Source organism: Elephas maximus, chromosome 3 (genome assembly GCF_024166365.1).
Source record: "Elephas maximus indicus isolate mEleMax1 chromosome 3, mEleMax1 primary haplotype, whole genome shotgun sequence".
NCBI lineage: Eukaryota > Metazoa > Chordata > Mammalia > Proboscidea > Elephantidae > Elephas > Elephas maximus.
Window position 1 is genome coordinate 60,957,180 of NC_064821.1, and position 25,418 is coordinate 60,982,597.

General features: G+C 50.1%; 1 protein-coding gene across 2 annotated transcripts in view; it reads right to left on the reverse strand.

Annotated features, from left to right (window-relative positions):
• The window catches only part of KIF17 (kinesin family member 17), a 55,568-nt gene that overhangs the window by 17,048 nt on the left and 13,102 nt on the right, over nt 1–25,418 (reverse strand). For both annotated transcript variants that reach the window (XM_049875890.1, XM_049875889.1), the window contains exons 4-11: nt 24,036–24,225; nt 19,649–20,101; nt 15,657–15,766; nt 10,251–10,398; nt 7,462–8,018; nt 6,377–6,457; nt 4,957–5,153; nt 3,708–3,939 (exon numbers count right to left, since the gene is read on the reverse strand). In XM_049875890.1, coding sequence (XP_049731847.1) covers nt 3,708–3,939; nt 4,957–5,153; nt 6,377–6,457; nt 7,462–8,018; nt 10,251–10,398; nt 15,657–15,766; nt 19,649–20,101; nt 24,036–24,225 — 1,968 coding nt within the window. The remainder of the gene's footprint in view (nt 1–3,707; nt 3,940–4,956; nt 5,154–6,376; nt 6,458–7,461; nt 8,019–10,250; nt 10,399–15,656; nt 15,767–19,648; nt 20,102–24,035; nt 24,226–25,418) is intronic.

Consider the following 25,418-nt stretch of genomic DNA (forward strand, 5'->3'; position numbering starts at 1 on the left):
AGGGACTGGACAGTGGGTAGGAGAGAGATGCTGATGAAGAGTGAGCTATTTGTATCAGGTGGACACTTGAGACTATGTTGGCATCTCCTGTCTGGAGGGGGGATGGGAGGATAGAGAGAGTTGGAAGCTGGCAAAATTGTCACGAAAGGAGAGACTGGAAGGGCTGACTCATTAGGGGGAGAGCAAGTGGGAGTACAGAGTAAGGTGTATATGAACTTGTGTGTGACAGTTTGACTTGATTTGTAAATGTTCACTTGAAGCTCAATAAAAGTTAATTAAAAAAAAAAAGAGAATGTCCCACTCTGAGTGAGAAAACACTGAGAACAGGTCTGGACCCTGATGCTGGGAGATTAAAAAAAAGAGACTTGAAAGTGTGCAGCCCCAGACGGGTTTTGGAAGGCACTGCTTCTAGGAGAGAAGAGGGTGCTTAGAAGTGGGAGGCACCCTTGAGGGGGAAATGAAAAGCCCTGCAGAAACGAGAAAAATCAGGAAAGACAGTTTTTTGTAAGCCTTCCTTCTTTCTGCAGGACTTTTATGACCATTCCAACTCACTCCGTCCCCCCACCCCAAAAAAAAGCTTGTGGTAGCCATGATCCTCACCTCTTCACCCCCGGTGTTATGTCCATGAATACGTTACCTTACATGGTAAAAGGGACTTTGCAAATAGAATTAAGGTTATTAATTAGTCGATCTTAAAATAGAGAGATTATCCTGGACTATCCAGATGAACCCACTGTAATCACATGGACCTTCAAAAGTGAAGAGGAAGTATGAGAGGTACAGCACAAGAGATGTGACAGAGGAGGTGCATCGCAGAGATGAGGCAGGAGAAGAGTCAGAGACTCAAAGCATGAGAGGAGCTGCACCCACCCTTCCTGTGTTTGAAGGGTCTGTGAACCAGTGAATGCAGGTGGCCTCTAGAAGTCAGTCAGTATGAAAATGGGGACCTCAGTCCTACAACTGCATGTAACTGAGTCTGCCAACAATCTGAATGAATGTGGAAAAGGATACCCTCCTTGAGCCTCCACAAAGGAACACAGCCCCACTGACACCGTGACTTCAGCCTTGTGAATTTTAAAGAAGAGGAACCAGCTGAGGCACACAATGCTTGGACTTCTGACCTCAGAACATGAGATAATAAATTCGCATTGTTTTAAGCAACTAAATTTGTAGTAATTTGTTACAGCAGCAGTAGGAAACTAATACAGAGCTCTATTTAAAACTTTGCGTTTCACCATATGGACAGAAAAGCATACTACTGAATGAAGAAACCTAGTAAACCACTCAAAACCTTCACCTCTGCAAACAACTCTCATTGATAATCCAGGAAAACAGCACATTATGAAATGAAGAGAAAAGAGAAGATGCATGCATCAAAGCTATATAAAACGTAAAAGCATTTCAACTGAAGAAAATTCTTTCCAAAAGCAAGAGCACACAGAACCAAACAGATAAAAATGTAACACAAAACCTCAACTTGAGCAAGCATTCACAGATACAAAATTTTCAAATCAGAAATGTCAAAACTTAAAATACAAATGGACAAAAGAAAAAAAATTAAGATGATATGAAATGGGATGTTAATCAAACTCAGGAAGTTTTTTTTTTTTTTTAGTCTTAGAAATGTTGATCAAATTACAAGATATTCAAGGGAGAACAAATTTGCCTAAAATATAAGGGTGTATTAAGAAAAGGTATGAAAATAGCCCAGAAATTTTATAAAAAACAGGAAAAAAGTCTCAGAGAGAAAGTCATTGACTTAGAAGATGAAAAAGACCCAACACATGGATAATTAGAGTCCCTGAAAAAAATAAAAACAAAAGAATCGAATAAAATAACACTTAAAACTAGAATTAAGAACACTTTCTGGAAATAAAAGAAGTTCTGAATCTATGTATTGAATAGACGTACTATGTACCTAGGAAAACTGACCCAGAATTACAAAGTCAAGAGCTATCCTAAAAAAACTATTAAATTTTAAAGAGTTTAAAAAATTTCTCAAGGCCTCTCATGCACAGTAAGGCAACTCAGGAGCAACATTTTCAAGGAAAGACAGTGTGAGACAAGGATTTTGTTTCCAGCCAAATTTTAAACATGCAAGAACTGAGAAATACACTACACATGAGCCATTCCTGAGAAGTCCAATAAAAGCGAGCTTCATCCACCAAGAGATGATGGGGAAATTCAGCAAAAGAATTAATTGTGAGCATTGAACATATTTATTTGTTGATCTAAGACTAAAACAAAGATGGAGACAGGGTGGAAGAATAATACGTCAATGTTGTATGTTCTAACTATGTAGAAATAATGCAACCAAACAAGAGAGAGGAAGTCGGGAGAATGAGGAAAGGAAAATAAACTCAATGACTATTACAGGGGAGTGAGAGTAACAGGGTATCATAAATAGAAGCCCACTCTTTGTCAGGCTGAAGAGTACCAGGAAAATTGTTAAAACTTGGAAACAGACAAAAGAGATTACTAGATCTCCTTTCTGTAGCGTGCTGGGCATTGTCCAGGGGACATGCTGGGAATTATCCAGTTCTTTAGGGGGATATACCTTTGACTTCTAGTGACTAGTTAACTGGCAGAGATACAATTGATTACCACCTTGCAGAAAAGATAACCCCATCTATTACATTTTCTTGCAGTATAGGATATTAACCAGCGTTGCATCTGTTAGCAAACTCATTTCAGCCTCCATGATTGTGCGTGTATGTATATGTATATATGTGTATATATATCCTTCAAATTCTCTTTGAATCGCTTTTAACATCTTAAATAAGTTACTAATGAAGTCAATAAAATCTCTGACACGTTCATTTTATATTTGTATATGAATCATATTTTCAACTTAAAAAAATTATACTTTTTCAGGAGCACAGACTTGATCCTATGACAAAATTTAAGCTTTGGCAAAATTCTTTGGTTTCCACTGTTTGGGTGGGGACTGGGGGAGGACCACTGCAGATGGCCACAGGAGACACCACGCAGAAAAAGTACAGAAGGAGGTATAACTGGCCATCACAGCGGTATAATTGCCCTCTCCTTTCTTGTCCTCACTCCGTATGCGCAGCGACATCTGCCTTCTTTCTGTTCCTAGAACACACTAACCTGGGTCTGCACGCTGGCTGTTCTCTGCCTGGAATGTTCTTCCCTCAGGCACATGGCTGCCTCTTCCTTGTCAGATTGCACCTTGAAGTCACTGCCTCCAGGAGAACTTCCCTGCCCCCACCTACAATAGCCCAGGTATGGCTGGAGTTCTGTTAATGCTCAGTGGTTGGTCTGGGTGCTAGTTTCATGGGTGTGTTCACTTTGTGGCAATGCATCAAGTTGGGAACTTAGGATTTGTGCACTCATACTTCAATAAAAATGAAAAAAGAAAGCAGCCCTCCCCTGGTATTCTCATAATAGCCATATTACTCCCAGATACGTTCTTGCTTGTGTCTTATGTTTTGGTATTCAGTACACACACCTACTCCCACTAGCATGTGTGCTTCGTGACGGCAGGGACACGTCTGTCTGTGTTACCAGCATCCAGAGCAGGGCATAGCACACAGCAGGCACTCTAGAAATGTTTGGGTAGTGGATGGGCAATGCCGGCCTGCCTGTCCGCCTGCAGGGTCTAGTGATGCCTGGATATGGGGGAAGGGGGCAGCTGGGGATGGAGGGAGGTGGAGAGCAGGGAATGCCTAACTCCAGGGCCTCACCTTCCTCTGCATCTTCTCCAGGAGCTTGCTCTTGGCCCTCACTTCCTCCTGGATGGAGTCATAGACATTAAGCAGCACCCAGTCCCCACTGTCCTCGTCCGAGTTCTGCAGGGCTGCCACCAGCTGCTTTTTCCGCTCGTCAGCATACCGCTTCCGCCGCTTGTGCTTCTCCTTCAGGTCCTTGTTCTTGGCCTGCTCCCCGCCGACCACCTGCTGCTCCAACAGCTGCAAGCTGCCAGTGTGGAGGAGAAAGCAAACGTGACAGCATCTGTCGTTCACTGAGCCCTTACTATCCAGCAGGCTCAAGGTTAAGCATTGTCTCATTGGATCCCTCCAGCAACCCCACTTCCCAGAGAAGTAAACTGAGGCTCAGAGAGGTGAAGCCGCTTGCTCAGGGTCAGAACCAGGATTCCTCTCAGATCTGCTGGACTCCCAGCCTGTGTCCCCAACCATGGTGGTGGTTGTATCTAACAGGAAAGGTGAGAATCTTCTTGTGGTCCTGGAGCTAACCCCCTCCCTGTGGTCCCCCCGCTCCGACTGCTGATGGGGACACTGGTCCCTGCAGCAGAGCAGGCCGGTGTCCTTATTCTGAGGCAACTTGTATGATTAGGGTAATTCTGGGCTATGTGCTCTGTGAGGCTGAATGTCCAATGCCGGGAGGAGGCTAGGCCCTGGCCGGGGGAGCTGACTTGTCACAGAGGTGAGGCTGACATCATTCTCATCTACAGAAGTGTGCACCAAGGCTCAGAAAAGTTAACTGACTTGGACAAAACCACCCAGCAAGTTAGGAAAGGCTAACTCCCCAAGTGGACCCAGGGACCTTTACTGTGTGGGGTGGCCTGTCCCTAGGGTGGGCCAGGGGCCTGGGAACATGGCTGGGACCTGACAACCTGCACCAACCTGCCCCAAAATGCCTGAAACCTGAAACCTGGGAAAGCCAGTGGGCAACCCAGCAACAGTCCCTCCACGTTCCCACTAGAGCCATTGCATCACCGCAGGAGGTACATGACCAGAATCTAGCAGTGAACAGCTGCCCTGTGCAGTTTCCAGAAAGAACCTGCCCCCCCCCCCCGCCCAGCTGATTACACCATTCCTCCTTGCTCCCACCCTGTAGAGAATGAAACGGGGGCTGTGGGGGCCTCTCAGGGGGTTGGGGAGTACCCACCTCGACACCCCACTCCCAGAGCTCAGCAGAGGTCTACTTCTGGCCCTGCCCACGTGTCCAAGCGCCCCAAGCTTTGGCGCTTACCGGGCGAGCACCTGCTGCTGGTCCACGACGGGCGGTGCCACCACCTCCACACCCGCGCTCTCCCTCCTCTCGCCTCCCAGGGCCAGCAGGGGGTGAGGCTGGGGCACCAAGGCCACCCGGGCCTCAGCTTCAGTCTCCACATCAGGCTCTGCTGCTGACACCACCTCCTCAGCCACTTCCAGGACCAGATCAGCCCCCTGAGCAGAGAGAAGGCACCGTGGGGGTGGGGTCAGGAAGGCCTCGGTCCCAAAGGGCACGTTCCAGCCCCTCTGCCACCTGGGATGGACCACCTCTGGCTCAGAGATGTCCAGTTTATAACAACGCAACCCCGCTGATTTCTTACTGCTCCCATTTCTACCAAAACCAAGCCAGGCCCGTTGCTGTTGATTCCGACTCATAGCGACCCTACAGGACTGAGTAGAACTGCCCCATAGGGTTTCCAAGGAGCAGCTGGTGGATTTGAAGTGCTGACCTTTCGGTTAGCAGCCTGAGCTCTTAACCACTGTACCACCAGGGCCCCCATTTCTACCAAAGGCTCCCAAATCAGTCTCCCAGCCTCTCTCCCCCCCAATCCAGTCCCCACACTACAGACAGAGCCATTTTCTTAAAGCAGAAACAGATCGCATCCCTTTCCGACTGGAGGAGCCCTTTCTGACTTCCCATGACATTTGCAGTAAAACCCAATGTCTTCCTCAGCCTGCAGCTCCCTCTGCACCGGCCCCTGCCTCCCTCTCTAGCCTCACCCTGGCTGTTCGCCCCTTGTCCACCTGTAGCCACTCTGGCCTCTTTCTGTTTCTGAGAAAGTCGAGATCTTTCCAGTCACAGGACCACTCACTGTCCCCTCTGCTTGTGCTTTTCCCTGGGCCCTTCATCATTACTTGGGTCACATCTTGATTGTTACTTTCTCAGCCACGGCTTCCCTGGCCCCTCCGCCTACCACCTATGGAGAGCCTGCAATGGGCCCAAACTCTACTGCTCACCCAGTGATTAAGTCCAGAGGTTGGCAGACTATTTCTTTCTCCATAAATGCTGATAATTTAAAGCCTTTTCTCCCATTCCCATAAGGTGGCCTGTTGAGCTTTCCTGAGAAAAGGGTGGGGTCCATGAGCAAGCGTCCCTCACAGTGCCCCAGGGGCCTCAGCCCCTGACCTGCAGCCCTCCTCTGTCACTACTACTCCTTCTGAGCAAAGGTTCCGAGGCTGAAGTCACCAGCTATAACAATGGGCCTGCCTCTGTGAGTACCATCAGTGATCACAGCATGGTAGTTCCTCTGCTCTGTGCATTGCTTTGCCATCTGTTACATGTCTAGGAACACGGCTGTTGTCCCTGTTTTGTGGATGGGGACACTGAAGGGCAGAGAGGGAGGAGACAGGGACCTCAAACTCCTCCCACCACAGAGGGCCACCTGGGAGGCACTCACGGTCCTGGAGAGGACATGGTCAGCTGCCTCAGCTTCAGGCCTGGGGTCACTGGGCTGCAGCAGATCTGTCAGGGATGGGTGCTGGGGGGAGAACGGGGTGCAGGCAGGGAGAGGATGCCTTGAGCCAGGGTCATCCTGGACCCCCACACTGCTAACCTCTGCCTCAACTCCCAACTGCTCACCAAAGCCACACTCCTCCTGCCTGTCCCTGCTGAGAGGGGGTGTGGACAAAGAGAGTGAGGAGTGAGGAGTTGAAAGGAAATAAGGGGGAGAAAGAAGACATAGGACATGTTCTGAGCAACTGCTGTGTGCCAAGAGTGTTACCTGTCTTGTCTCATGTGAAGTGCGCAGCATTATTCCCATGTTATAGATTAAAAAAAACTGAAGCCTGAAGCCCAGAGAGCTAACTGCCCAAGGTCACACAACTAAGGGGCAGAGCTGAGACGTGAACCCACGTCTGCCCAACTCAAAGGCATGTGCTCTTTACACACACACACACAGAGAGAGAGAGAGAGAGAGAGAGAGAAAAGAAAAGCAGAGAACAAAGGAAGGAAAGGATAGGCATTTTTTTTTTTTAAAGGATTAAAAAAAAGGAGGGTTGAGAAGACAAGGGACAAATGAGCGGGATGAGGAAGCACAGCACCCAGGCTTCCCCTAGGGATCGCTGCAAGGGAGCTGGATTCCTGCAGGCCCCCAGCCCAGCTCCCCACTCTGAGCGTCCAGATGTGTGAGTGTTGGGCCAAGGCCCCCTCAGCTCTGCAGGCCTGGACACTCAATATAACCAGGACACTCAGCATAACCAGGACACTCAGCAAACTCCCCACACAGGTGTCCCTAAGTCAGCAGGTCAGGTGCCTGCCTGACAGAATCTGGTATCTGGATCCCAACTTTGCTACTGACTGACCAAGGATTAGCCAGGGCTTCCCTTCCCAGACCCCTGAATGTGAGTGCCTCAGCCGGCCACCAGAGCCAGCGCCACGGGGGCAGCAGTGGAGGCAGTGCCAGGTAGTAGAGGGTAAAGCTCTGTGCCTACACAAGGGACTCTGTGCCCCAGCCCCAGCCCAGCTCTGCATGATGTCAGCTACCTGCTTGGGGACCTTGGGTGTGTCCTCCGGGGGCATGTCTGCCCTGGCCACAGTGGAGGAGAGCCTGGCCAGCTTGGCTTCCAGCTCAGCAAACGGGTCCTGCAGGCCTGGGGGCAGCTCCAGGCACGTCAGCTCGGGCTCCTCTTCGTGGAGGTAGCAGGTGTCCTTCGGCAGGGGGCTGGGGCCCTCCCGGCTGAAACACTCATCCGAGAAGTACTTGTTCTTGGACTCCTCCTCGGGCATGGAGAACTCCAGGTTGGTGGACTCATCAGGCCCAGGTAAGGCCTCAGAGACGGAAGTTTCCTCGAGGGTGGACAACTCATCAGACATGAAAGAAATCTCAGACTTGGAGCTCTGCACCTTGGGCAGCTCAACCAGCTGAGAAGAACTCTCAGACTTGGAGGCCTCTGCTCTGGGGGGAGCGCCGGGCATGGGTGTGACCTCGGGTCTAAAGGCAACCTCGTATTGGAAAGCAGGTGGGTACTCAGACCTGTTGGCAAACTCAGCCCTGGACATGACCTCAGCCTTGTAGAGGACTTCTGCCTTCAGGATGGCCTCTGAAAATGGAGAATTTCCTTAGAGCTTTCTAAAGGGTTAGAATGAAGGGATCTTTTCTCTGGAAGCTAGCCCCAAGCCTACCATCCCCAAGAAACCAGATTCGGAATAACAGGCTGCCGTTTCCTCCCCCGAATCTGGCTACAGACAGTGCATTCCCATTCTCCTCTCCCTCATCAGAACTCAAACCTGCCTCTTTCCACCTCTTCCAGGAAGCCTTCCATGACCACCACCATGATCTCTCCATTCTCTGAGCTCACCAGCCATTAGGTGCTGGGCTCTACCACACTACTTTGGGACTGCTCTTAACACATGAGCTGACTACCCTGTGGGTCATGCCGCCTTCCCAGGCTGGGAGCGGCCGGGCAGCAGATTTCACATCCAAGCCCCTTGGTGCCGCACTGGAGCACCCAGGTCAGGGCTCCTGCCCACAGGATATATTAGATCCACAGTAGTTAAATGAATGCTGTGGGCGCAAGTTAGAGTTAAATGAATGCTGTGGGTGCAAGTTAGAGTTAGAGATCAAATAAAAATCACTCAGAGGTCCAGACTGGACTGGACCAGATACTCTAAGGACAGAAAATGCTGGAATCTGTCTTTTCCCTCTTCCTTAGAGGAAGTGGTGTCTTCCTCCAAGCTTGGATGGCGCTATGATCACACAAAGACCTTTCTTAGTGCTCCTAGCTTACGGGGCTTTTTTGTTGTTGTTGTTAGCTGCTGTCAAGTCAGCCCCAGCTGTGATCCACTGGGTTTTCACTGGTTGATTTTCAGGAGGAGATCACCAGGCCTTTCTTCCTAGTCTGTCTTAATTCTGGAAGCTCTGCTGAAACCTGTTCAACATCACAGCAACACACAACCCTCCACTGACAGACAGGTGGTGGCTACACTTGAGGTGCCTTGGCCAGAAATCAAACCTAGATCTCCCACATGGAAGGCGAGAAGTCTACCACTGAACCACTGCCCCCGTCACAAGGCTTTAGGTTTTCTCTTTTACATCCCATCCATTTCCTTATCACTGTGTCCAAGCACTTTCTTTAGAGAGTCCTGATTTTCTCTTCCCTGAAATAATGACATCTACTCCCTCACTAGTGGCCTGAACCTCTCTAAGGCTTTGTTCCACATTTGTCATGTGAGGATTACCATAGCTCCCACCTCACTGGATTGTGGGGAGGGCACAAAGAGGGTCTGGCAGGTAAAGCACCTGACATGGTACCTGGCACACAGTGATACCTAATAACTGGCACTGATGACGTTACCATCATTACCACTACAAGATTCAATTTTAGAATATTTTGGTGAGGATGAAGAAATCTGGGCTGCCTGGCAGCATGGGTATTTGAATGATACTCATGGGATGGAACATTCTAGAATGTCAAAAAGAAGACAAAACCTTCCGGGAAGGAAAATGCTCTTGCTCATGATTGAATGTTTATTATGGGACAGGCTCAAAAAGACTGCAGAAAATGCAGACACTCAGGGCAGGGTCTTACCTATAAAACATGGGTGGTATTTCACAGCTCTAAGTCAGCCTTAGGAACCCTGGTGGCACCGTGGTTAAGAGTCTGGCTGCTAACCGAAAGGCTGGCAGTTATAACCACCAGCCGTTCTGTGAGAGAACAATGTGGCAGTCTGCTTCAGTAAAGATTACAATCTTGGAAACTCTATGGAGCAGCTCTACTCTGTCCTATAGGGTCACTATGAGTCAGAATTGACTCAACAGCAACAGGTTTGGTTTGGTTTGGGTCTCAGTCAGCCTTGAGTGGGGGCCCAGCTGTGGCCACGGCATCAGGATGTGGTCTTGTGAGTAAGAGCATGGGCTATGGGGTCAGACTGCCTGGGTTCAAATCCTGGCTCTATTTTACTGGTTGTGTGACCGTGAATGAGCTATTTATCCTCTGTATGCCTCAGTTTCCTTGTCTATAAAATGGGGGTAATTTTAGTACTAAAGGAGCCTTGGTGGCACAACGGTTAAGCATTGGGCTGCTATCCAAAAGGTTAGCGGTTCGAACCCATCCAGCGGCTCCACGGGAGAAGGACCTGGTGATCTGGTCCCATAAAGATTACAGCCTAGAAATCTGTGGGGCAGTTCTACTCTGTCACATGGGTTTGCCACGAGTCAGAATCGACTGACACCTAACAACAACTGTGAGAGTTAGAGAGAACTGAGTCTAGTGCATAGAAAATGCTCCATAAATGGCAGGTACTAAAAGGAGGTGGAAAGGAAAATAGCCCACCTGTCTCCTTCCGCAGGTTCTCCTCCAGCGTGGACAGCTTCACATCATAAGAGTTGCGCATGGCAGTGATGTCCTCCTCCAGCCGGGCCCGAGACTCCTGCTCTGCCTCATAGTCGGCCTTCAGCCTGGCCAGGCGCTCCTCATACTCCTGGGCAGAGGGAATGCACAGAGAAGGCAGAATTATCACCATTTCAAAACACAACTCTCAGTGTCTGCTTCTTAGTCATTCAAACAATGTACATTCATTGTACAAAAATCAGAAAATAGAAATAAGCCAAAAGAACAAAATTAAAATGACCCACACAACACTGGGATAACTACTTGCTGGTGAAGACTCTTCTGAACTTTTCTCTTTGCATTTTTTCATGGGGTAATAATACATGTGGAGTCTGTTGGTGGTGCAAATGGTTAACATGCTTGGCTGCTAACGAAAGGCTGGAGGTTCAGGTCTACACAGACGTACCTGGGAAGAAAGGTTTGACAATCTTCTTCCAAAAATGCTGCCGCTGAAAACCTTGTGAGTCTTAAAAGCTAGCCAAGTTCCATCTAAGATGCATCAATTGGTCTCAACCCACCCAGAGCAAAGGAGAATGAAGAACACCAAAGACATGAGGAAAATATGAGCCCAAGAGACAGAAAGGGCCACATAAACCAGAGACTCCATTAGCCTGAGACCAGAAGAACTAGACAGTGCCCAGCTGCCACCAATGACTGCCCTGACAGGGAACACAACAGAGAATCCCTGATGGTGCAGGAGAAAAGTGGGATGCAGACATGAAATTCTAGTAAAAAGACCAGACTTAATGGTCTGACTGAGACTGGAGGGACCCCAGAGGTCATGGCCCCCAGACTCTCTGTAAGCCCAAAACTAAAACCATTCCTGAAACCAACTCTTCAGACAAAGATTAGACTGGACCTAAAATGATAACGGTGAGGAGTGTGCTTCTTAGCCCAAGCAGACCCCTGAGACTATGTGGGCAGTTCCTATCTGGAGGCCAGATGAGAAGTCAGAGGGGGACACGAGCTGGTTGAATGGACATGGGAAATACACGGTGGAGAGAAGGAGTGTATTGTCACATTGTAGGGAGGGCAACTGGGGTCATCTAACAATGTGTGTATAAGTTTTTGTATCAGAGACTCACTTGAATTGTAAACTTTCACTTAAAGCAGAATAAAAAAAGAAAACTCTGTGAAGCCCAGTTCTACCCTGACACATATGGGGTTGCCACGAGTCAGAACTGACTCAGTGGCAACTGTTTTATAATACACACATTTGTCTGTAATTCATTTTTTTCCACACAACCATATGTTATGAACGCATTCCTGTATCGACAAATAAATTTTTACCAAATGGTCCCAAGCCATCAACGATGAAATACAGTTTTATTCATCGGCTTCTCTCTCCACCATTGCTATTCCCACCAGCTCTTGTCCAAACAGCCTCCTCCCACCTAGACCCCCATCTCCATTCTTGTTTCTGCCCCCAAACCTTTCTCCACGCAGCAGCCAAGCGTCCATTACATCATGTCTGTCCCCTGCTTAGGACCTGTCAGTGGCTTCCCGTGTTCACAAGATAAAATCTCAGCTCAACAGATTTTTTTTTTTTTTTAAACGGGTTGCTTCACCTACTTTTTCCTAGCTTGTATCAGAAGCTTCACTATTCTCTTTCTGTATTAAAGTACAGGTGTACCGTCTGGCTCTCCCACCAGAACGCAACTCCTAGACAGCAGGGACCACCCTGTCTGGGGGCCTCAGTGCCTAGCATACAGTAGGGTCTCGACAATTATCTACTGAATCAGTTATGCAGAAAGCAAGATGTCCGGGCTTCGGACCCACACCTGCCAAGAGGTGGGCAGGGCATTTGTGAACGAATTACACACATGTGGCCCTCCATGGTTTGGAGCCACAGCTGACAGACACCTGCAGCTTTACACCGCTGTAGTAAGCCAGGAGGGGACAGGAGCTGGGGCAGACGTGCTCACCTCACCAGGTACCCTCAGTCGGTAGGAGCCCCACCCAGAATTCTACGAGGGGCACTGCACTGCCTTAGGTTCTCCGGGAGGGAGAGAAGAGGGTACCAAACCCGTTGCCGCCAAGTTGATTCCAACTTATGGCGACCCATGTGTCAGAACTGAGCTCCACAGGGTTTTCAATGGCTGATTTTTCAGAAGATCACCAGGCCCTTCTTCCAGATACCTCTGGGTGGACTTGAACATTTGACCTTTCCCTTAGTAGTCAAACACCATCATAATTAAAGTATATCTATGCATTCTGCAACCCATTTAGATACACTTGAGCCTCCTGGCAATACCTACAGTATTACTGGGGCCCAGGGAGGTTAACTGACTTGCCAAGGACCACACCACTATAGACAACCTCACTGAGACCTCCGGCTTTTCACTGCCACCACTCTTGCTTCCTTCCTTCCCCAGCTGAGACCCCAGATCACTGGACCCCACACTTGTTCCTCAGCAGACACCCTGGACTCCCTCACCCCAGCAACTGCCACTGTTTTCACCAAGAGAGCCCTGACCCTGGTTACACCGAGGCCTCGGCACACCCGCACCTGCACCCCCAAGCAAAAGCTGCCTGGAAACACATGCACACACACAGGCGCACACACACTCATGCAGCAACATCACAGCTATTCTCACTTTTTTTTTTTAATTTTTCTTGTGAGACATTTCCGGTCTCGTACTTCACAGAGAAAATTGAAGCAGTCAGACAGGAACCCCCTCGTCTTGCCCATATCTTCCCATCTACCTGCAGGCTGGCCCCAAAGCTCTGCAATGGATGGACCACCTGGGGCCAACCCCAACCCGCTTGAGGACTTTGCTCTTTCTGTACTCAGTCACTCCTCCCTGCAGTCTGAAAAGCAGGCGCTATTACTTCCAGTATTAAAACTAACAAACGAACATACAAACAAAGACGTTCCCTTGGTCCCGCATCTCCTCCAGCTGCAGTGCTGGCACCAAGTAGATTCTCAGAAAATGCCTGTTGATGACTGACTGGGGAAGAGGTAGCTAGAGGGCAAACCTAGACCCCCAACTCCTGGTTGGTTTGCATTATGCAAACCAAGGAAGAGAAGACAACCCCTCATTTCATTTTCTTACAATGTGTGTTAAGCAGGCAGAAAAGCTGCTATTATACCCACTCTATAGTTAAATAAACCAAGGCTTACACAACCTGCCCAAGGTCATAGAGCCCCTAAGAGCTGGACTTGTAGAAACAAAAGCTGGATAAAACCAAATCAAACCCATTGTCATCAAGTCAATTCCGAGCTGGAAAGACCATAGAAATAGTCCGTCCAAATACCCTCCAGTACTGATGGGAGGCTGAAGCTCAGAGAGTCACACCTAGAGTTTGTGTCTAAGCCGATTCCAAGCCCAGTGCCTTCTCTACTACACAAAGAGGCCTTCTCCCTCTGTCCAGGGTTTTCTGGCTGGCTCTGGAATGGGAAGAGAAGCACAGTTCTAGGCACATAGTAAGTGCTCAGTAAACATCGGTCATATTAAAAAGAACAAATGGGAGGCAGAAAGGGAGGACAGACATCTTCAGCCATGCTTGGCTCACAGAAGAAACTCCAGAGTCAGTAAACAGAAATTTGGTGATGGGGACTCAGGTGGCAGCATTCGGATGCAGTGTCCACCTGGCTGCCTATGGGGAGGAGGCAGGCCACCCTGCTCCCAGGGCACAAGGACCCTCCAACCACTGGCAACACACAACTGCCCACCTGGAACAGCGTCACTTCTCCCTGTGACCACTAGAGGGCGGCAACGCCCTCCTCACAGCACAGCCAGGGCATCTGTTCACCCGATACTGTGAGTCCTTCCACTTCACTCAATACTGTGCGTCCTTAGGTAGAAACTTCCAACCCACCCCATGGCCAACCCTCCCCTCCCCTACTGTGGACCCAAGTCCACTGGTCACCCCATGATTACACTCCCACTTTAAACCCTGAAAGCATGCCGTTTCTCGTTACTGTGGGCTTGTGCTCTGCCATCCCCAATGGCTCCCTCCTTCCCAGCATGTCCACTGAGCCTGGCCCAGAGACCCAGAGATAGACCTGACACCCAGGCTCTGCTCCAGGAGCTCCCAGCCAGTCGGTGAAAAGGCAGAGTGAGCAGCTGAGTTCCCAGATCCCTCACAGTCTTCCCCCAGAGCAGACAGCAAAACCCCCTGCCTGTCATAGGGGCAGAACTTCGGGACTCTAATCAATTTCTCCTGGCCCTCCAGCCCACAGGGCTGAGCCCCCCAGGCCTTACCTAGTCTGGCCCCCCCAGGCTGGGCCCAAGCCCCCACAGCCTGACAGGGGCTTCTGGGGACCCCAGAGCTGATCCCAACTGAGGTCATAGTTGAGTGGCAGAGGTCCAGCTGTGGACACAGTCAGGCCCCAGCCCCGGCAGAGCTGTCTCTACCTGGTAGGATGTCTTCTATCACGAAAAAGTCAGTACCCTAAAGAGGCTGTCAAATGTCAAATTCCACCACAGGTCTCAGAACGAAGCCTTCAAATGGCTGGAACCTCCAGAAACCAACAGAGATCAGGGTCAGGACAGAGCCTAAAGTGGGAGTTAGGTGGCTCTGCCCGCCTGCCCCATCCCCACCTAGGGGCTAACTTCCATATCTGCACATTAAAGGTCTTACTTGCCCTGCTGTTTCCCAGGGATGCTGGGAAGGCAAACAGGTGAAAGGACCCATGTGCCCCAGGTGAAAAAGGAGTTTTCTTGGAGGCCAACACCCCAATTACCCACCAGTCAAATGCCTGCCTGCAAGGCTCCTCGGTGCCCACCCAGATGCCCTGCTCTCAGCCCCAGGCTTGTTGGCTCCTACTGAGGGGACCGAATCCTCTTTCTACTGACTTCTTTGCCCTTGATCAGCCGTTCTCATAGGAATGCCTCCTCTGCACCCACCGATCTACAGCCACCCCTTCCCTCAGCACTGAGAGAGCAAACACACACATACATTTGCACCTGCAAATACACACGCAAACACATGCATACCCACACGTACATGCACGCACATACACACCCAAAGCAGGCTCTTCCTGCCTCAGATGGTATCAGTGCTTCTGGACTCTTTCTTTCCCAGGATGGAGGCCCAAGCTAGAAGTCTCCTGGAGACACCACACCCTTCTTTATTCTCCCTGCGCAGGCAGTGATAAGGATGGCCTGCGCTCAAGTCAAGACCTGACTCCAAATCCTGCTCAGGCTCTCTGAAGCTATGTGACCTGGGGCAAGTCAAGGAACCTCTTTGAGCCTCAGAGTTCTCAGCTACAAGAGGGGGACTGCAGTACCAACCCCAAGTCTGATGGCAAAGGTTCAATGAGCGCGCGCTGGAGTTGGGCCCCTGCAGCCAAGGCGGCAGCCCTTCCCCTCCTGCTCCCAGTCTCCAACACGCAGGTCTCACCTCCCGGATCAGCTGCTTCTCTGCCTCTGTGTCGTGGTGGATCACGGGTGGGGGCAGTGGCTTCTCCTCAAACTGGACAGGGCTTAGGGGCATCTGGTTGGACAGCAGGGCTGGGAAGAGAACAGAGATCAGGGGCTGTAACAAGGCACGCGTGGTTTGCAGGAACTAAGCAGCAATTGGTAAAAAAGATAACTACGCGCTCATTTATAAAAGACTTCAAAGTGTTGGACTTATCTCAAACATGTCTCTATATAAAGTGCTACTTTATTCATTCAACAAACATGTATTGAGCACCTCCATGTTCCAGGCACTGGGGATGCAGCACTGGACAAACAGACAAAACTCCATGTCCCAATTTCTCCCCCAGTTGAGTTTTCAGCTGGGGGAGAAAGGCAAGCAAATAAGTGCATAACATGTTACAAGACAACATGTGCTAAGAAGAAAAAGAAAGCAGGAGCCTCCTCAGAAGGAAGGTCCAGGGAAAGGTTGCAATTTAAGTCGGGTGGTCAGGGAAGACCTCCTTGACAAGGCTATATGAAAGCAGGGATCTGAAGGAGAGAGGTGGGCAGAGATCTTGGGGAAGAGCTTACCAGGCAGAGGGGAGCAGTCAGTGCAAAGACCCTGAGGTAGGTGTGGGCCTGGACAGTTCCAGGAACAGCCAGGAGGCCAGTGTAACTGAAGCAGAGCAAGCCAGGGGGAGGGTGGGAGGAGAGCAGGCCGGAGAGGTAAAGGACTAGATTGTAAGGGCCTTGGAGGCTGTTATAAGGGCTTCAGCTTCTACTCTGGGTTAAACAGGGGCCACTGAAGGGTCTGAATGGGAAGTGATGGGATCCGACTTGCATTTGAACAGGACTTCCCTGGTGCTGTGTGGAGAACATGCTGAGAGAGCAAGAGCAGAGCTGGGAGACCTGGCAGGGGACCCCTGCAGTAATTCAGCTGAGAGGTGCTAGCAGCAGAAGTGGGGTGGGGACAAGGGCATGGATTCTGGACATGACGTGAAGGTAGCAAAAAAAACTCAAACTCACTGCCATTGAGTTGATTCTGACTCATAGCGACCCTATAGGACAGGGTAGAACTGCCCCATAGGGTTTCCAAGGCTGTAATCTTTATGGAAGCAGACTGCCACATCTTTCTCCCTCCAGTGGCTGGTGGGTTCAAACCACTGACCTTTAGGTTAGCAGCTGAGAGCTTTAATCACTACACCACCAGGGCTCCTTATTGTGAAGGCAGGGATAGTAGGATTTGCTGATGCACTGGATGTGGGTTTGAGAGAACCTGGTTAAGTCAAGGGTGACTCTGGGTCTCAGGCTGGAACACACACACACACAAACACACACACGCGCGACAGTCCCACCAGCAGTGTGGAGAAGACTGCAGGACATGCAGGTGGGGGAAGATCAGAGCTCAGTGTCAGCCACACTAAACTGAAATGCCTAGAAGAGAGACAGGTAGATATCAAGTCTGGAATTCAGAGGAGACGGCAGGCTGGAGGTCTCCGTGTGAGAATTATGAGCTAGCCAAACCAAATCAAACCCACTGCCGTAGAGTTGATTCTGACTCATAGCGACCCTATAGAGACGGTGTGTAAAGCCAGGTGAGCGGACGAAACCACCCTTGGAGTGAGCATAGGGAGAGGAAAGTAGAAAGGACTGAACAGGCCTAGTGCAATGTTAGGAGGTTGGGGAGAGGAGGAGGAAGCACCCAGGGGCCTGGGAGGGAGTGGTCAGGGAGGTAGGGAGGGAACCAGGACAGAGCCGTGTCCAGGGTGCAACGGTTTCGAGGAGAAGGGAGGGATCCGCTGATTCCATGGATGCTAGGAGGGCAGTGAGCTGAGCCCACCTGGACTTTGATCACTGGGTTTCACGCCCTAGAGGTTACTGACAACAAGAGCAGCTTCAGGGGGTACAGGGCAGAAGCCTTCAGGACTAGGGGCAAGGGAGAGTGGAGGAGAGAAACTGGAGCCGGTGGAGGCAGACAAGTGTTTCAAGTTTTACTAAAAGGAAAAGAGAGGATCATGCCAGTAACCAGGGGGAGAAGTAAGGCTGAGAGAGGGTCAATGTTTGACAGTGACTACTGAGTCAGACACAACTGGGTTCAAGGCCCTGCTATAAAATGACAGCATCGTCTGTTGTCTCCTGGGCCCTTACGTGCCCAGCTCTGTGCTAAGCCCACACATGCAATATCGCCTGTCATCCTCCCAGCTGCCTCCAACAGTGACAAGGCAGCCAGCGGTGTTCTCTCCATTTTACAGATGAGGACAGTAAGGCTCGGAGGGAGAGGCCACTTGCCCAAGGAGCCAGGAAGTGAACTGGCTATTAGTTGTGGGGCTCTCAGCTCTGCTCTGCACTGATCATCCCAGCTCGCTAAACTTCGTGCCCCTAATCCCAGAGGGGACACTAACAGCCCCACCCCCTGTAAGGCGGCGTGGTAACCACTGGCAGGCTGTGCAAATGTCAGCTGCTGGGCTTGGGGAGCCACTGGCAGAGCCCCCCAACCCCCTCCTAACACCTCTCACCATTCCTCCATCAATCGACCCCAAGCGATCTTCAGAGTCAATGGGGTCAGAAGTGGGGAACAGGACAAGAGGAGGAAGGCAAGTTGCCAAAGTCCAATCCCTCATCATTGTATTCAAGACCCTCTCCACTCCAGCCTCTGCCAAGCTTGACATGATCTCCCACCTCCCTCCTCCCCAGGCAGCCAGTAGAAGAATTTGTAGTTCCCCAGACGCACCTTACAGTCTGTGTATCTTTCACACACTGGCCTCTCCTCGTTATGCCTAATAGAGATACTTGGCATCCTCCACGACTCGGCTCAGCCACCTCCTCCCTGACTGACCTGGCCACATACTTCTTTCTGCAGTGCCCTGTACAGCTATCTGCCCTAGAGTTCATCTTGTTGCACCTGACTGTCTGCCAGAGTGTCCTTCTTCCCAAGCAACTAGGTACTCCATGAGGCAGAGCCTGAGTCTGAGTCATCTCTATGTCCCCACTGCCCAGCACAAGTCCATGCACAGAGGAAGGGCTCAGTGAGTTTGGGATGGATGGGTGAGTGGGTGGGAGGGTGGATTGGGATGGGTAGATGGAATGAGTGAATGGATAGGTGGATTAAATGGATAGATAGATGGAAGGATGGACTGTATGGATGGGCAGGTGAATGGATGGATCAACAGATGGACTAATGAACTGGGTTTAAGTATAAGTGGATAGACAGATGGACAGAGTATGTGGACGGATGGGTGAATGGGTGAACGAATGTATGGATAGATGGAAGGATGGATGGAGACGATGAATGGATGGGTGGATGGTGGGAAGGATGGATGACAGGAGGGAAGGAAGGAGGGACAGCTGGCTGGCTGGATGGGTGTGTGTATGTGTGTAGAATGGATGGAGAAGGTGGGTGGGGAGATGGATGAATGGACAGATGAACCCAGGCTCTTTTGTGCTCCTTTCCCCAAGGGTTCTCAGATAAAGAAAATCTTGGAGTTCCTCGGTTCTAAGAACCTGCAGGTATGGATTTCCACCCGCCAGATGACAGCCAAATGCCTGGGAGTGACAGCTGCAATAACAAGGTGCCTAACTGGGACTGGGGCTGGGCATGGAAGAGTGAGTCACCAGCTGCTCAGCAGCACAGCTTCACAATGCTGCCCAGGCACAGGGGGCAGATGTGTGGGATGATGGATGTGCAGCCCAGAGGCAGAAGTGAGTGACAGAGCCTGGGGCTAACATGCCATGCCAGATGGACTGGCCTCTCCCTGAGGCCACCTGTGAGCAGAACCTCGGGGCCATCACTAGCCAGGGCTCTCCCTGAGTGTTCAAAAGATGTGCTCCCAGGAAGTAGAGAGGAGGTGGGAGCATTATTTCCATCTTCTCTCAGGTGGGAAGCCAGAGACAAGAAGAAAAAGGAAAGAGCCTTTCTCTAGGCCCTCTGCCGCCCACCTGCCTTTCCTCCCTGGCACCCCACCCTTCCTGCCCCGCCCCTCCCAGCTGCCCCACCTGACAGGCTGCTGGGGCTCATCTGCTGGGCCAGAATAGCCTTGAGCTTCTTGATCTCCTCCTGGTACTCTCGCAGAAGAGCATCCTTGGGGTCCTCATTGATGCGTGGCTTGTTCTTGATGTTCTTGGCTCGGTTGGCGTAGCGCAGCGTGCTGAGCGTCTCGTCGTAGTTGTTGTCGGCAGGTGACAGGCAGGCCACCATCAGGGTCTTGGTGTTGCCTCCCAGCGAGTCCTGCAGTAGCCGTGTCAACTTCGAGTCCCGGTAGGGTATGTGCTTGCAGCGCCCGTCCACCAGGGCCGAAATGACGTTGCCCAGTGCTGACAGTGACAGGTTGATCTTGGTGGCCTCCTTGAGCCGCTCCCCTGTGGCGCCCGTCTTAGACTGCCGTTCGCTGCCCGCCAGGTCTACCAGGTTCAGCTTGCCTGCCCGGAGGTGGTCCTTGCCTCGCTCATCTGCAGACAGACCAGGCAGAGGAGGGGCTGGCCTTTAGGTAAGCCTCCAGGTAATGAGGACAGGTAACCACTGAGCACTCACTACCCACCAAGGGTTCCATTTTAGCTGCAAAGGACCCCACTGGAGGAGGTGCTATTAATGTGCCCATGAAGAAACTGAGATGCAGAGTGGGCATGTAACTTTCCCAAGGTCATGCAGCTGCTAAGTGGTGAAGCCAAGATGAGAACCCAGGGCTGTCTGACTCTAAAGGCAGACAGTTCCCACCATGTTGCATTGAACAGGTTGGTCAGGGTAGGGGGGCCTCGGGGGCAGCGGCTGGGAGGTGCAGGCTAGTTTCTGAGTGCGGCAGGATTTCTCACAGCGATCACAATAGCTCCTATGGAATTTCTGTGAGGCTGGGGGGTGGGAGTATGTCTAGGTCATCAAGGGATTGTAGCCTTAATGCAAAAAAAAATATATATATATATATATACACACACACACACGTATGCATGTATGCATCAGCTTTGTGTTTGGACCTGGTTCCAATCCCAGTTGTCTCTTACATGCTGTGCGATGTTGGCGAAGCCATGTACCTCTCTGATCCTCATTTCCCACATCAACAAAATGAGACTAACTATAGCTCCCTCTTGGGATTTTTAGATGAGTAAAGTAAATTGACAGCACATTTTCACAGTTGTTTACACAGGTCCTAGGGGCCCTCATGGTACCACGGTTAAATGTTCACTTGCTACATGAGAGGCTGGTGGATTGAATCCATGCAGAAGCTTCATGGGAGAAAGACCTGGAGATCTGCTCCCGTAAAAATAACAGCCTAGAAAACCCTGTGGAACAGTTCTCCTCTATCACATGCAGTCACTATGAGTCAAAATCAACCTAATGGCACCTAACAACACATGGATCCTGGAACACAGCAGTTATCTGTTCCCCTGTGCTGGCAGGGTGGGCCCTGGGTGTCAAGGGTGACAGGAGTGCCAGGCACTGGCTGGGAGTGTGGGCTCAGCAGCACAGGTTTTGAAGACTCGGACCTGGGAGGTCTGATCCTCATCCTACCCCTTAAACCAAACAAACCAAACCCAGTGCCGTCGAGTCAATTCCGACTCATAGCGAGCCTACAGGACAGAGTAGAACTGCCCCATAGATTTTCCAAGGAGTGCCTGGCAGATGTGAACTGCCGACCCTTTGGTTAGTAGCCATAGCACTTAACCACTACACCACCAGGGTTTCCTCATTCTACCCCTTGGTAGCTGTGAAATGGGGAAATAATATCACTTAACTCTGAGCCTCAGCCTTTCTCTCAGTAAAACGGGGATAATACATCCACCCTGAACAACTGAAGGAGCTGTGAGGCTCACATTGATATCATGTATGTAAAGCACTAAGGATTGTGCCTGGCACACAGTAAGTGCTCATTAAATGAAAGCGTGCTGCTTTTGGTACAACTAATAACTCTTTGATTGTCACTAGACTACATCATAAACTGTTCCAAATGAGATGGTGTCATTTCTGACTTATCAGTGGGCTGGGCCCAAACCCCTAGCTGGGGGAGGAGGGGAGGAAAGCTTCCCACTTAGCTTCCTGCTGGGTGAAACCAGAAATGGCCTAGGTATGCCCATGAGCACAACAATCAGGAGAAGTAAAAAGTCTGGCTGGTATTCAGTAGAGGCATGAACATGTGAGGGGTTTGATTCTTCGGGCTAAAAAAATGCAGGTGGTAGGAGACGACTTAGTATCGTCCTTTTGGAAAGCTCTTTGCAGAATGAACTAGAAGTCTTAAAGACTCCAGGAAGGCCACTTCAGGGAATCTAATCTGAGGAAACGACCCTAAAAGTAGGAAACGCTTTGTGCACAAAGACGTTCATCACAGCTTTATGTACAAGATGGAAAAACTGGAAACAACTTCACCACCTTGTAGGGGACTGGTTGGAAACCCTGGTGGTGTAGTGATTAAGAGCTATGGCTACTAACCAAAAGGTCGGGAGTTCAAATCCACCAGGCGCTCCTTGGAAACTCTATAGGGCAGTTCTACTCTGTCCTATAGGGTTGCTATGAGTCAGAATCAACTCGACAGCAATGGGTTTGGTTTTTTTTTTTTTTTTTTTGGTTAGGGGACTGCTTAGAAAAGGGCCAAAAGTAATGAATTCTTCTCCAGCCAACACACAGGGTCATAAAGACACAGTCATAATAATAAGGGAGACTGTTTAGTGTTGGCCTGGGAAATGAAAAACTACACAAAGAGTAAGATTTCAATTGTGTTTAAAACCTTCATAAGAAAAAAATGCCCAAAAGAAAAAATGCTTAAATGTTAACACTTGTGTTTAGGTACTAAAATAATCAATAATTTTTCTCTAATTTCTAAATATCTTTATTGGGTTTGTATTATTCTAGCATGAAAACAATAAACATCTTTTAAATTTTTTTAAAGCTTGTTACCACGCAGCCTGCCCCATCCTTCATACTCTTACTGAAAAGACCAAGAGGCACACAACAAACCTGCTCTCTTCCTTCCACTTCATCTGCTCTAGTCCCTAGCCACACTGATCCTGCCCTCCCCATATCATGACTCCTGTGGGAGACTCAGCAAGCACCATGCAGCTGGCCTGGGGCCAGGTCACCATAGACTGGGCAGTGTGGTCAACCCAAGCTTTGACCCTGGGTCAAGGATCTCTCTGGAATTATGTCTCTAGTTGGGCTGAGACTGCCTGCTGCTCTGTTGCTTTTTGGAGTTCTATTTGGGATGGACCACAAACTTGAAGGCAGCTATAGTGTAAGTGGAAAAAATCCAGGTATTGGAGGCAACTGGGTTCAAAGCCCAGCTTCACCACTTAGCAGTCATGGGACCTTGAACCAGCAATTTACTTCACCTCTCAAAGCACTGCTTCCTTACCTGTAAAGTTAGAATTATAATGCCTCCTTCCAGGATAGTTATAGGTTTAAATTGAATGAGGTGTGTAAAGTGCTTAGCACAGGGCCTGGCATAGAGGTGGCCTGGAATGTATATAGGTTTCTTTCCTTCTCCTCTTTCTTAGTAGCTTCAAGAAAAAAAAGGAAGAGTGAGGTAACAGAAGAGTAGAGAAATTATAAAGAGAAGCCAAACAACCTGGTTGATAAACACTCTGTGACTGAATCCCAGCTCTAACACTTTCTAGTCACATGACCTCAATTTTCTCATTTGTAAAATGGGAATAATATTAGTATCCACCCTATAGGGTTTGTAGTGGGTTGAGTGATGCCCCCCCTCAAAAGATATGTCCACCTGGAACTTCCGAATGTGACTTTATTTGGAATAAGGGTCTTTGCAGATGTAATTAAGGTAAGGATCTCCAGGTGAGATAGGCGGGTCCTGAATCCAATGACAAGTGTCTTTATAAGAGAAAGACAAGACACAGAGGAGATGACCATGAGAAAATGGAGGCAGAGGCTGGGGTGATGCAGCTATAAGCCAAGGAAGGCCAAGGGTTGCCTGTAGCCACATGAGAGAGGGTCATGGAATAGATTCTTCCTCAGAGCCTCCAGAAGGAGCCAACCCTGCCGGCACCTTGATTTTGGACTTCCAGCCTCCAGGGCTATGAGAGAATAAATGTCTGTTGTTTTAAGCCACCGACTTTGTGATAATTGTTACAGCAGCTCTAGGAAACTAACACGGTGCTGTCGTAAGAACTAAATAATGCACACAAAGTGCTTGGCACATAGTAAGCATTTGTAAGTGCCAGCTACCAGTAATTACTACTGTTAGCATTGCTGCTATCCTAGCCCCAGATCCTAGTATCCGGAGGGACCTGCTGTGTTCCCTCCAGGCAAGCAGAGCATCTCTTCCCAGTTTCACACGGGGTTCCTGAAGCTCCCCGAGCTGAAGCATCTTGGCTGGGAGGAATCAGAACCCCTGGCTCAGGGTGTCCAGCCTACCCTCCACCCTCACCAGGCCCCACATACCCACAGCATAGATCTCAATGCTGATGGTGAAGATGGAGTGTGAACGGGAGGAGTCCTTGTTCATCAGGGTGTAGCCAACTGAGCGGTTCTTCCAGCCCGTCTCCATGATGCGCTCACACTGGGCCACGCTGTGCACCGTGTGCATCGACAGCCCCTTCACGTACACGCCCTTCTCGGGGTGCTCCTTCAGCTGTGGGCAGGAGGAACCACGCAGGAGTGGGTGAGGGGCAGGGCCTCCTGCCTCCTACAGCAGGAGCAGGGGTCTCCAGAGAACCAGAGGGAAGGTCCCCGTTAGACCACCTTCTCCCTCCTGCAACGCAGGCTGGTACTTCACCTACCCTGTAAAAAGAGGAGGGGGTTTGCTCTAGGCAGAGCCAGCCTCAAATCCATCCTTGCATGTCCTATTTGTTGTGGTACCTTGGACCAGTGACTTAACCTTTCTGAGCCTCAGTTTCCGCATCTCTAAAATGGGCATGAAATATCTAATCTCATCGGGGTATAGTAAGGACTCAGTAAATTAAACCACACTCAATGCTTGGCACAGTGCCTGGTATATCATAAGTGCTCAGTAAAGGCCAGGTGCAGCCCTTGTAGTTAATAGCATTATGAAGGTGGTTTTCAGCATGGAAGCCCTAGCTCCCTGGGGCTAACTCAGCAGTCACCCAAGGGCTCTGAGCGCTGCCTCCTTCACCCTGCCAACATGGCTCCATCTCGCCTCTCTGCTGCCATAGCTCCATGGCAACAGGCACATTCCCAGGCCTTCGGGCCATGTGCCTGGTGAGTGGCCATTTGCTGTCCAGAACTCCAGGTGGCTCACAGCTCGGCCAAGTCCCCAGTACAAGGACAGTGAGTAAATTAATTAATCTGATTGCTCCCTGCTTGCTTTCCAGGCAGTCAAGCTGTTCTGTTGCAGGCACAGAGCTGTGAAACGCAATATTTTTCAAGTGTGAGAGGAAATAAAACCATTCTGGCAAGAGCAGAATGAATTAAGACAAAAGTCATTTGTCTGCCAAATGGCCCTGCTAGTCTATGCTGGTCAGCCACAGAGGCTCAGATGCTTTGCTTCGGGCAGCTTCAGGGGTCCTACGCGGGTCGGGTCCTCTGCGGCAGTCAGAGGACAAACCCAGGCTTGCCTCTTCTGCTAACATGTGAAGTGGGGGAACAGTCAGACCAAGACTGTAGGATTGCACTTAGCCCAGGACTGGGCTTCATGAAACAGATAAGCAAGCTGCGGAGGCACAGAAATGTTAAGTGACTTGTTTAAGGTCATATAGCTACTGGCAGGGCAGCAACGGAATCACAGGAAACTGAAGATTCCAGAGGCAAGGGCATTGTGGAATGGATGGGGTCAGGGAGCGGCTGGAGCATCCTGCAGTAACTGAA